The sequence below is a fragment of the Leopardus geoffroyi genome, chromosome C1, assembly GCF_018350155.1.
Source record: "Leopardus geoffroyi isolate Oge1 chromosome C1, O.geoffroyi_Oge1_pat1.0, whole genome shotgun sequence".
Classification (NCBI taxonomy): Eukaryota; Metazoa; Chordata; class Mammalia; order Carnivora; family Felidae; genus Leopardus; species Leopardus geoffroyi.
This window is the reverse complement of record NC_059328.1, coordinates 178,043,479-178,056,718: the sequence shown is the minus strand read 5'-3', so window position 1 is coordinate 178,056,718 and position 13,240 is coordinate 178,043,479. Positions and strand designations below refer to the sequence as shown.

Here is a 13,240-nt window from a genome sequence, read left to right as displayed (position 1 = left end):
TTAAGCTAATTAATAAAAGCTATCAACTGAAGTAATGGCATATATTAGCTTGGTATAATGACAAAATGGTCATAGGCCACATCTGAAATTTATGGACACTTTTAACTAGAAGGTACAAAACTGTTTTAGTAAGTACTTATTCTTTCCAAAGGAAAAAAAAAACATGCAGAAAGTTCTTTTATATTATACTAGCAAAAGCTTTTCAAACTGCTAATCAAATATGAACCTTACAAAGATGAGGTTCATAACTGAGGCTAAGTCAAAGGTTGCTAATGCATATACTGAAGAACCTAAAAAGTATTAATTTCACAGTTCAATATGAATATTTATATTTTAAGTATTATACTGGAATTTTTAAGAACCATATAAAAATTAAAGTATATTCTATATATGGCTTAATCCCACACCACCCACTTACCCAAGCAACCAAACTTTGTTCTTTGTATATACAATTCAGTCCTGTCTTCCTCACATAAATTAATTCAACTCCTCTTCTTTCTCAAATCCTCTACAATATAAACTAACATATACATTTTGTCTTCTGTCAATTACACACTTATAAAAGTCTGTCTTTTTTCTCCATGCATTAGATGTATGTAATTGTTACCCATATCCTTTAGTATTAGCTAGATAAGTTACTCAAGAACCCAGGTCCATTTACCCTCCACAGCTATTAATAACAGGGGAAGAAGACTATATATGTATGTGTTGATTAATCTAATTTCTACTATAAGATAGATAAAGACTTCACTAGGAGATGGTTGTTTCCAAAATTGGTATCTCCATCAAGTAACTTATTTCCTCATCTATAATGACAGAAAGTATCAACCAACTTTCTACCAGAGGACTAAAACATCTTTATGTTGTAAAACTACCAATATTATAAGAGTACTATAGGGCGCCTGTGTGGCTCAGTCAGTTGGGGGTCCGACTCTTGATTTTGGCTCAGGTCACGATCCCAGGGTTGTGGGACAGAGCCCTGTGTTGGGCTCCACGCTGAGCATGGAGCCTGCCTGGGATTCTCACACTCTCCCTGTGCCCCTCTCCCCTACTCACGCACTCTCTCTTTCTCGCTAAAATAAAAAAAGAGTACTATAATTTCTTTATCCATTATATTCATATTACTCTTAACTTACTACAATCTTATAAAGTTAGGACAATATAAATACATTTGTTTTATTTTTAATTTTATAATAATGCTAAATGCACAGACACACAGACACATAAGGCATATAATTTCACCATAAACCTACTACTGAAGTTTTAAATATGAAGAAGACCTATAGTTGTTTTTTTGCTGAGGCTAGTTTTAAAACCAAAATTCTAGAGCACAGAACCTATGGAGAATTCAGCAAGAAGGGGAATAGTGAGGTCTTCACTTTCCCATTACTTGTAAGACTCTGGTATTGGCTCAGGTGGGAGGTACTAGCTTGGAAAAAGTCAAAGAATATCAAGGTAAAACCTCTTTTTAAACTTCATATTTCAATTATTATAAACCAGTGCTAAATTCCTGAGTTCTTATCTTGATTTTTTTCTTATAGATTACTATCAGTAAACTATAATTTTTAAAATCATAAATGTACAGAGCAAAAAAATATATTACTATAATGTTAAGTTCACTTATTCCATGCCCATTTTATTTATTTTTGTTTCCCAAATATGTCTTCACATTCAAATTCTTATATTTGCTCATTTCTATTCTTTAAATACCTCTCAAAATCAATCAATTCACCAGAACCACCTAGATTATTCTATTCTGGGGCGCCTGGGTGACTCAGTCAGTTGAGCATCCGACTTCAGCTCAGGTCATGATCTCACGGTCTGTGAGTTCGAGCCCCACGTCGGGCTCTGTGCTGACAGCTCAGAGTCTGGAGCCTGCTTCAGATTCTGTGTCTCCCTCTCTCTCTGCCCCTCCCCCATTCATGCTCTGTCTCTCTCTGTCTCAAAAATAAATAATAAACATTAAAAAAAATTAGATTATTCTATTCTGACTTACATAGGAAAATATTAATTTTTCTTATAAAATGTTTAATCTTAATAGAAAAAAATATCAATTATTTCCATATTAAATCTGCATGTCAGTGAGTTTAATAGATAAATAAGGTACTTCTGCATATGATGTCCTTCCTGAAATTGTTAGTTTATGATAATCTCCATAAAATCAAATGTAGCATCAAGACAGAAAGATTATGGTAAAGTAGGTAAGAAAATGTAGTAGCTCCAAAAACAAAATAGAAAAGCACAAAGAAATATCATTCTTTTAACTTCATTAAAAAAATAAAACAATAATAAGTATAAGGTACATTTCATTTTGTACCCAGCACAAACAAAAAATACAAGAGAGTATTTCTCACAACGATTATTGCAACACTGAATTCCTTCACTCTTTCTTTCTTCAATTCTGTATTAACTCATCACACACAAGTGAGGAACCCAGTGGGGTGGGGCAGGTGGCTCACTCAGTCAGTTAAGCTTCTGACTCTTGATTTTGATTCAGGTCATGATCTCAAAGCTCATGAGTTCAAGCCCTGAGTTACACTCTGTCCTGACAGTATGGAATCTTCATGGGATTCTCTCTCTCTCCCTCTCTCTGTCCCTCTCCCACTCACACACGCGCTCTCTCTCAAAATAAATGACTAAACTTAAAAAAAAAAAAAAAAAGAACTTAGCATATGTCTGAAAGATTAAAATATAGCAACCAATACACAGGCTGGTGTTTAGATTTAAAACCTCTACCAGATCAAAAGTACTAAATAACTACCTTTGTCCTCCCACTTCCTTTTGAATTCCCATTAAGTAGTAAGACTTGTTAGTTATCCAACTATTTAATGCAAGATGGTTCTTTCAAATATTAAATGTTATGAAAGAGAAAAAAAGCACAATTATTCATTAGTTCAACCAGGGCCACCATAAAACCTTGTTATGTTGGAAGTTTTCAAATACATATAATATAGAAATGTAGAAAGAATACAATAGAAACACCTTACAGTTAGCCTTAAGAATTACCAACATATAGTTATAATCACACCCAGCACTCCCAGCTATACTCACTGAATTATTTTAGAGCAAATCTCAGATACTGTGAGATTTTATTACAAGATATTCTCCTATACGTGTTTATGAAGTGAAGTCAAACTTTACTCCCTGCTCTCATCTTCCCCTAGCTCACTTCCAGTGGTATGAGAAGCCTAAAATAACATTTTTAACAGTAGTAATATGGGTTTTACAGAAATTCCATAAGAAATGAACACAAAAATATTAATACTTTTAATTTTCTTCAAAAAAGCAAAAAAACAACTTCTTAGATTTAAATAGGAAAATGAGGTATTTCTTTTTCTAGCTTTTATGTAATTCTTACCATCTTCATTTAAAAACAGTTTGTTGAATCTTAATCCACTTGGCTCTTTCCCAACATATCGATGCACATATTCTGTTCCAAGGTCATTAACAGCAATTGCATATTTCAAAGGTTTTACACAGGACTGAAGACAAAATGGAACTTTGGTATCTCCAATAGAATGCCTATTTAAAAGTAGATTTAAAAAATAATTAAAATCAACTGGAAAAATATCTAAATAACTGGAGTTATTTTTACATGTTAATTCTAATTTACAAAGGTTTTCCCATAATTCAACCACAAGTTAACTTGGATATTAAAGAATAAATATAAATTTTAAGAAGAATGCTGCAAAATAGGCAAAAGCTTAAAACTATTCGGGTAATAGAATGGTTCAGAATTAGATAATAACTAAGTAATGTGAAAATTTTCCTGTGAGGGCAAGAGGGTATGGCCCTCCTTACTCCTACCTGTATTAAATCACATAAAATGAACTAGTCCTTTTAGAAATCAGTCACCACCTCTTCACTCATAGCTTTCATCATGACTACACCATGCTTATTAGTTTTTAAACAAAGTTCAGTTTGGATTCAACACCATTCTCCGAAACCTTGCCTGTAAATGCCTCATTCATATCTATGCACAATTCCAGCCCTGTTAAAAGAAATAGCATCCAGTTTTATAAACTGTGTTAGAGCTGGCATTAATGGCATCATTACCACCATTATCACTTCTAAACAATAGAAAAAGAAAGCTTTATGTTACCAAACTGGGATGCATATAAATATAGAATAGGTTAAAAAATGGAAAACCTGTGACTGACCCTCTTATAATGTAAACTTCACAAGGGCAGAGATCTTTTGTTTTATTCACTGGTATCCCAGATGCCCTGAACTTTGCCCCAACACAGACCAGGCACTCATTCATTCAGAGTGAAACTCATTCATAGTGAAACTGGGTACTATTAATAACCACTCCTGGGCAAAAAAGGATTAGAGGAGACATCAGAGGGCAAAGAAACATCAGAGGGCCACCTCTCCTCTAAGTATATTATGGAATATAACTACACATGCATAGACAGCAAAAGTATATAATATTTTTCCTATGTTTATGAATAATTTCTAATTCAGACTTAAGTCCAACTTGACAATCATTCTAAAACCTGACAAGAGCCTGTCTTATTACCTTTGGATTTAAAATACATATGTCTGTGGTGCCTGGGTAGCTCAGTCAATTGAGTGTCTGACTTCGGCTCAGGTCATGATCTCACAGTTCGTGAGTTCGAGTCCCAGATTGGGCTCTGTGTTGACAGCTCAGAGCTGGGAGCCTGCTGTGGACTCTGTCTCTCTCTCTCTGCCCCTTCCCCATTTGCTCTCAAAAATAAATTAAAAAAAATTTTTTTTTAAATAAAAATACATATGTTCTAGTCTGAAGTCAACTTTTACAATTATCCACATAAGAAACTAAACTAAAAGAATCATCTTTACACACAATCTTTAAGAAGAGAAAGAACAGGGGCGCCTGAGTAGCTCAGTCAGTTAAGTGTCCATCTCTCAATTTCAGCTCAGGCCATGATCTCACAGTTGTGAGATTGAGCCCCTCATCAGGCTCCACACTGAGCCTGGAGCCTGCTTAACATTCTCTCACCCTCCCCACTGCCCCTCCCACGCTCGTGCACATGCATGAACACATGCCTGTTTTCTCTCTCACTCTTAAAAAAAAAAGAGAGAAATCATGTGCAAGTACAAGCTTTGTGTTATAATCATTTCCTCCAAACATAAAAATTCCTATTACACGATAACCATTTCCTCCAAATACAAAAACAGGACTATCACTCCCAACTAGAATTTGATCCATAAGAATAAAGCCATGTCTTCTCGTGTATTTGTGTCCTTTCATAGCACCCAACATTTAATTCAACACAGAATGACTGTTTTAACACATTTTACAGGTCCAGATTAGGATAAAAGCTTATCATAATGGAGGCAACAACAAACTAGAAGTTAAGAAACTTAGGTATTAGTTTTACCTCTGCCAATATTAGATAAACTGTGGGCCTCAGATACCTTAAAAATGAATGGGCTAAGCCATGTATCTTTTTACTGTAAATACTTGAGAAAGAAAATTAGTAAAAAAATAAAAAGATCACTTAGAATGAAGGTACTTAAAAGATCAAAACTTAATAAATTGGAGGAAAAGCTGTAACTGGGATATTATCTTAAAAAAGATGAGGCATTATAAGGCTAAATGACTTGTGGTTTTAACAGAACTTAGGACAAAATTACATCTCTGATGTAAATTCATTACACTGTAAATATTTAGGGGTTGCACACCTTATTTTATGCAAATTACATTTAATTAAAAAAAATAATAATACCAGGCGCCTGAATGGTTCAGTCACTTAAGTGTCCGACTCTTGCTTTTGGCTCAAGTCATGATCTGAGGTTCATGGTTCAAGCCCTGCATTGGGCTCCATGGTGACAGAGCAGAACCTACCTGAAATTCTCTCTCCCTCTCTCAAAATAAATAAACTTAAAAAAATATTTTTATAAAGAAATACTACCTTAGTAAAAACTAAAACAAAAATAAAACACGAAGATTATAACTCTGAGCTAAGTCTTCAAATGAATTTAAAAAATTGATTTTTCTTTTTTGGCATAATTTTTCAGACTTGACAAAACTAAATTCTAACACAATCATAAATCCCTATGACTGACTCACAGCATAATAAAAGGAGTCATTCTTGAAAAAATATTCCAGAACTTTATCAATTTTTCAAGGGCTTCACATAATTCATTGATTTTAAAACCAATCAGTCTCTTTGAAGTGCCTTCACCTCATTATCCTTTTTATAATTCTTCTATATCCTCATTTGTCAGTGGCTGTGCCTACAGTGTGAACACTTCCCAAAGATCGCTTTCATGAACTCACAAGATTCTACAAGCTTGCAAATGACTCTTGACTTGGCAAATGATAGACGGAAATAAATTGTTATCATTCCATACGATCTTAACTATCATGCCACTCACATCAGGAGCATGAAGAACAAAGACAATAACAGACTGGGTAACTAATGTTAAGCTGAGAAATGGGAACACATTTTATTAGTGGTCAGTTCCTTAGTGAAGAATTTCATGTTTTGACAAGTCTGCTTTTCCTAAGGAAACTGTAATTGCAGGTACTTGAACAATACAGACTCAAATAAGAAAGCTACAACTGTGAAAAAGATGAAATGCCTCATAAAATTTAGTTGAAGACTATTTCAGTTAAGCTTTTAGAAATTAAATTAAAATCTAAACTTATTTACATTCTTGAATTTCTGTCATGTTAGGGCTAATTTCCATCATAGAAGGAAGATGTTCCTTTCTCCCTCATGCTCACTGTTATGCAAAATTTAAGGCTTAAAGTTGGTTTTTATGAATTTGAAATAAACTCACCTCTGTCCATCTACTGTACACACAGATACACCCCACAAATCAGGACTGAACTTGGCTAGCTGAGGAATATAATCCGCAACCTATACAAAATATCAGAACAAAATAACAGAATACAAGCAAATAGTATTTCTTCTACCAAAAAATTTATCTCAATTTAGCCAGGCTATTTTATAGTACTCAGTGGCTTTGTGGTCTATCTTTTATAACAATATTCATAAAAACTAAAAGCAGAAGAGACTTGAGGATTATAGGTGAGATTTAACTGACTTCTCTCAGTCTCCGTCATCCTGTATGTTTTTCAATGCATTCTCTCTTTCTAGAAAAGCACAGTTTAAAAAAGAAACTAAGACTTGATTTTTTTTAAAGATAAAGAAACAGAATTTCTTTAATCAAAGTTATGATAGCAGGGTTTCATAGTATGACACAGAAAAAAATTAAAACAGTCCTTATTATTTTAGAGAATTTTTAAAACTAGACACATTTAATGTTCGAGGATATCACATGTATAGAAATTCTTAATAAAGTTACTTTTTTATTAATTAAAGATTTACAGCCATTTCAATCATCTGAAAATGAAAAAGAATTCTTAAACTGAAGATTTCTTTGTAGCCCAAAAACAAAGTTGAACATATAAAGTATTTTAAAAGAATTTAATCCAGCAGCTTCAACTTAAATTTCTTAATTAGCAAAACACAAGAAAACTCTACAACTTTAATTTCTATAACTCAAGTTGAGTGAATTTATTGAATAACTGGCTTAGGAAAATATTCACATCAAAAATGTTACCTTTCCTCCAGACTGCTTTTTAGCACTTTCAAATAACTCATCAATGTGAGAGGTAAAAGACATAAAGTCAGGAATGACAAACTTTCTTCTAAAGGCTTGTGTCAACAAAACAATGTTGCTTTGAACACATCTGTGGAATGTAAGAAAAAAATTAATTGACTGGGTGCCTTTCAAATACTAGTATACTTGGTGATAACAATATTAATTAGGAAAATATTTAAACAATAGAGAAATTCATCATTTCATACAACAAACTAAAATCCATAAAAATTATACTTTCTATATTATTTCCTTTCCTTCAAGCAGTCTTTCATGCAGTTGCTTGTAAGCTGTTGAACAAGTTAAATAAATAAATTAGATTGCCTAAAAACTGTGTCAAAGATTAAAATAGCAGAGCATTCATTCCACCAGGTTAAATATCAAGAGCATCTAAAAGACAAGTTTCTTAAGTCTACCAGAGTTGATAAGCATTCAGCACGACATCTGATTAACAAAACTTGGACTTTAATATGTCATAGTTGAGACCCTGTTTATTTAACCAGTAAGTAACTTCATAAATACATCCTTTAGTTCCTATATAACTATTAGTAGTATTTCACAAAAAAACCTAAACTTTCTGTATTTTAACATATTTTCCCTGAATTAGTTTGAAAAACCTATATTTCTAAGCTAACAAATGGAGATAAAATCAATCTTGTTTAGTCAGACTATAATAAAATACTTATTCAAATGCTTGTGTAAATATTATTTTAAATAAGATTATATATAAACTAGTATAATAATTAATATTTTTATTATATGAATTTTATTTTTATTATATGAATATATAATATATGAATTTTATTTTATTATATGAATTATGAAAAAAGTTAAATTGTATAAATCTATTCGCTATAAAATATATAATACAACATAGAATAAAAGGTCTCATTGTTAAAAACTATTTAAAAAGATGGGAGAGCATGACTTAAGCCAGAAAATTAATATATTACTATAACCTTAAAGAAGAGTTTTGTAAATAGGTTACAGTCAATCATATACTGTAAGCTAATCTTCTTAAGAGACTCTAAGTAACTCAGTAAGACAAAGTCGAACCACTGACTATGGGAAGTTATTTATATAACTGGATTCCTCACAGGTAAATAATATGATACTATATTAGCAGCTTCTTTGGCAAGAAAAAAACCCAAATTGTCAATCAAAAAAAAAAAAGTCTCCAGTATTATTCATCTTTTCAACCCTGAAAACATCAACACTTTAAGAAAGATGATTTCCTCACTTAGGAGGTAAGAAAACTGTCCTGCAAGTAAATAACTTGCATTAATTCTAAATAAAGAAATTTTTATGACTCAATATTTTAATTAAAATTGTTCTCAATGAATCAATTAAAATTAAAAGCTAGATTTCACTTTTTTAACTATTAAAAAAATTCAGAGAATACAGTAGCTTTGTCAATATAAAATTAAAACACTGATTTAAAGTAATATTGGTTTTCCACTGATAAAGATGTGCCCCAATTACACCATGAAAAAATTATAGTCCTAATTTCCATTACTAACCAATAGACATAGAAATAACTGACATCCCAGAGATGACATTTACTTCAATAAATTTTGATAAAATTATTTTCTTATAGTTTCAATGTTAATCTAAAAATTAAGTGTGCTGATTTAATATTTAATGTTTTATATAGCAATTCAATTTGTACATGAGACTTATAAGAAATATATACTAAAGAACACATTTCTCAGCAGAAAAAAGTTAAGACAATTCCTGATCTTAAATCACTGTATCTGTATCAAACCTAAATCCTCATTTTTCAAGAAGTTATACATGAAGAAATATGAGGACTGCTGAACAAACTTAAATTATTAACCTACTACTAACTATTCAACTATTTAAAATCAATCAGCACTTTTAAAAGGAAGCTTTATAATTAACAAAACTGTACAGCCAGTGAAACTATCAGAAGGTACTGGTAAAGTTGTGGTGACTGACTTCACTGGTGAATTATTGTGGCCAACACTGGCAATCTTACCACTCAAAAGAGTATCTACTTCAAACTGATGAACATTAACAGGTAGCAAGTGTTTTTCTTTGGAGTTATTTTAATATGGACGTCATGAATGGAACTAGAAAATTAGAAGTCCTATATAAAATGAATTCTGAGGAGGAGGAAGGGCTCATGCTTTTCAGCAAGTCACATCTTTCTCAAGCTTTGTTCAGTCTGCTCATCTGTAAATTGGGAATAATAATCATCTTAAGTGTTTATGATTAACAACTGTAATTAACATGTTTTAGATAATACTCACAATTTTTCATTAGTAAAATAACATAATGGATGTGACTTTTTAAAGGAAATCAAATATACAAATGCAAAAGACTACCATTCATCTTCCTCCAAAATAAAAAAGACCAAAAAATTATGACCACACATAAAAATAATTCTAATATTTATATGGTTAAAAATGCATAAATAAATAATGCATTTGTTTTCAATACAATTTTCCACTTCTAGTTTTAAGGATTATTAGCATTAAAAACAATTGATTATCTAGATGGGTACAGGCAGTCTCCAACTTTCAAATAGGTTATGCTCCAAACAGCATGCTTAGAACTCATTTTCCCATTAAAAAAAAAGCCGTACATAATAGTTATTTCTCAGATTATCCTCAAAGGCTAAATATATTCATCAACAATGTTTTTTAGGTGAAAAATCAACACACTGACTTCAACCAAACCTATCTACCTTTATAAATTATTTCTCTGGGAAAATGAATTCCACCGTAACATCTCCTTCCCACCTGCATGGAGATGAGATAGTTTACTTAAGGCAACACTAAACAAGAAAATTTCTTTTGAAAAAAAAAAAAAAAAAAAAAAAAAAAAAAAAAAAAGAAAGAAAACCTCTCTGGACACCTTTCTAGGTGACCTGAAAAGGTTAATAGAAGTTTTGAATCACTTCATTCTAGGGATGAAAAGAGAAATCATTATGCCTTCAGACTGAGACTTTTTCCATTGCCTGCACATACACAGCACTAAGCATTTATCAAGTTGGGAACTGCCTATATTACAATCATCAACTTAAAAAAGAAAAAAAGATTAGCATTAAAATAATGGTAACTGTTACTCTTTTATATAATTATGGGCAGAAAATTTTATGATTATGTTTCCTGGCTTCATAATCAGTAGATTTAAGTTACTTTTAATTTCATATAAACACAGCAACATGTTTATAAAGCACAAAAATTTTAAACAGTACTAAAAAGGTATAAAATACTGCTTTCATTTCAAATTCCAAAATAATTCCTCATACTTTTATCAACAGATCTCCCTACCATCTCTTTGACAACTTCATTCTCAGATATACCAAAACAATGCTTCAGAAGGCAACATAATCAAGAGTACTTTGCACAGTTTACGAACACTAAAAATAAAATAATCCTTACTCCAAGACACAGCTAATAAGAAATGATTTATTTCCTCCCCTGCACAAAGAAACATGTTTTGATAATTCAAAAAAAATTCCTAACACCAATTCCAACATGAACCTAAAATCTCTATAAGGTCAGCTGAGTTAATAGAATCAAGAACCTTGTAGTGAAAAGACAAGAATCCTAAACTGTTGGCAGTACTTCACAGCATGCCAGGAAACTCTGAAGGAGTTTAAATACTTATACCTTCAAATGACTTAACACTCTTGGATATTTTCAGGAGATATCTAAGACAAATCATCTAGTCCCCAAAGAAAATAAAAGAAAAATAAATAAAAATACATATATACATACAAATAAACTTTCAAGGTAGATGCTGGAATTCTTTGGATCTACCTCAACCTAAGCCTATGGTCTGGAAAAAGCCAATGTGTTACAGTAGTGTTTACAGTTTTATACTGGTTTTTACCTAACTCTTAGTAGTTTAAAATACCGTTTACCTCTTTGGGATCCATTATAAACATGCTATCTTTTGAATCTTTAAGAAATCAGACAAATAGGAGGAACATATTAATGAAGAGAAATAGTAAACAAATAGGCAAAACCAGGAAAATCAAAATAAACATGCTCATTCAACCAAATCAAGGCATTAATCTCCAAAGTGTTCTTTAGTTTTTAAATATTTTGAAGGAAATGAAAATAGTCAAAAGCCTAGGTATTAATATGTCTGAAGAGAGGAGAGAAACATACAATGGGGATATGTGAATCTAAGGAATACATGCTGTCTGAAGCCTTCTCATTTTATGTCATCTAAATCACCTTGTAGGAAAGAAACAGAGACCATATTGAAAACGCCTGCAAGACAGGCATATGAATTGGAGATCAATTTAAGCTGTGACAAGACAGAGTGTGCTCTATTCAAACTGAATGCAATCTCCAGATAATTGTAAACTGGAAACATCCATGCCTACACCATAGAGCAATTTCAAAGAAAGTCTACCCTTAGCCCATGTATTATAGAACCTATGTGCACCATGTTCTTCAAACAATTGATGTTTATAAATCTCCCCCCTTATTTTTTTTAGTTACACAGGAAGCACTGGCCTTCAAAGATGCAATTTTGTTTTAAAAGAAAAATCACCATATAGCATAGCAAATCACCATTAAAGGTTTGGCAGAAATTTTTTACTTTTTAAAAAGATCTTTGTCTAGCATGACACCATCTGATGTTGTTTGAAGAGTTAATCTTAACATATCCATACACTCTTTCAACCTGGGATCAGACGTTCGCAATCCTGTAGATTTGAGTGCCTGTTTTTAAAAAAATAAGAGTTTGTAAATACATAGTGCAAATAATGTATATGCTTATTCCAACTACAAGTTTTTATTCCTGTATATAAAAACTTCTACCCAGAACCTGAATATGTATATGGGCATTTTAGGGTCACTATTACCCACTTTCTGGACAAGTTTCTCATTGTTTCTTTCATTTTCTTTCACTGATTACCTTGAAATGAGCATGATGAAAATTTGAAAACATAATAAGAGAAACAGTGTCAGTCAGAATCTACAGGTCAGATGATCTTTAAGACTACATTTCAATATTCCTGTATTATGGATTCAGTATTACTGATTTTCAAAAAGTTTAAAATAGAAGAATACAAACACTTACTGTAATAAATTTATGAACAGGTATTTTCTCTTGTCCTTCTGCAATTGTATAGAACAGCAAATCTTCCAAGCTAGGTAACAGACCCTGTTTTATTTTACTAAAGGGGAAAAAAGAAAACAAAATTAATCCTTGTGAGAACATTCTAATGGATTTTAGGTATATCGTTATTAAATCATCATTGAATCAAACTACATCTGAGCTGATCTCATCAAGACTGTCCTGAGAAATGCTAATTTACCAAAACTCCAACCACTATTACTGAAACCACACTGAAAAAGTAAAAAATGATTTATTAACGAATATAAATATTTTTAATCTCAGGTTTTAAAATCCTGATTACCATTTCTGGTACTACTAATGCCTACACATCTGTTATGGTGATACCTTCCTGTACAGCCTAATACAATCCCAATCCTAATTATAGAGCTCAGCCAATGTTCAGGCAAGAGTCAACACTTTATTCTGTGTTCTTTAAATATGATGACTATATTTATGTATTACTAGAATAGTTACCCTGATTGTAAAATCTTGGGGAGACAGCAATTACATACTGGACAGTATATGTACCAGTTTT

The 13,240-nt window shown here is 31.8% G+C and overlaps 1 protein-coding gene across 4 annotated transcripts in view; it reads right to left on the bottom strand.

The window, feature by feature from the left end:
• Positions 1-13,240, bottom strand: part of GLS (glutaminase) — an 81,061-nt gene that overhangs the window by 54,065 nt on the left and 13,756 nt on the right. For 3 of the 4 annotated variants that reach the window (XM_045480539.1, XM_045480541.1, XM_045480540.1), the window contains exons 2-6: positions 12,667-12,763; positions 12,184-12,305; positions 7,561-7,690; positions 6,775-6,854; positions 3,359-3,522 (exon numbers count right to left, since the gene is read on the bottom strand). In XM_045480539.1, the coding sequence (XP_045336495.1) occupies positions 3,359-3,522; positions 6,775-6,854; positions 7,561-7,690; positions 12,184-12,305; positions 12,667-12,763 (593 nt within the window). Of the gene's footprint in view, positions 1-3,358; positions 3,523-6,774; positions 6,855-7,560; positions 7,691-12,183; positions 12,306-12,666; positions 12,764-13,240 lie in introns of those variants that run through there. The other variant, XM_045480542.1, reaches the window with a different exon arrangement.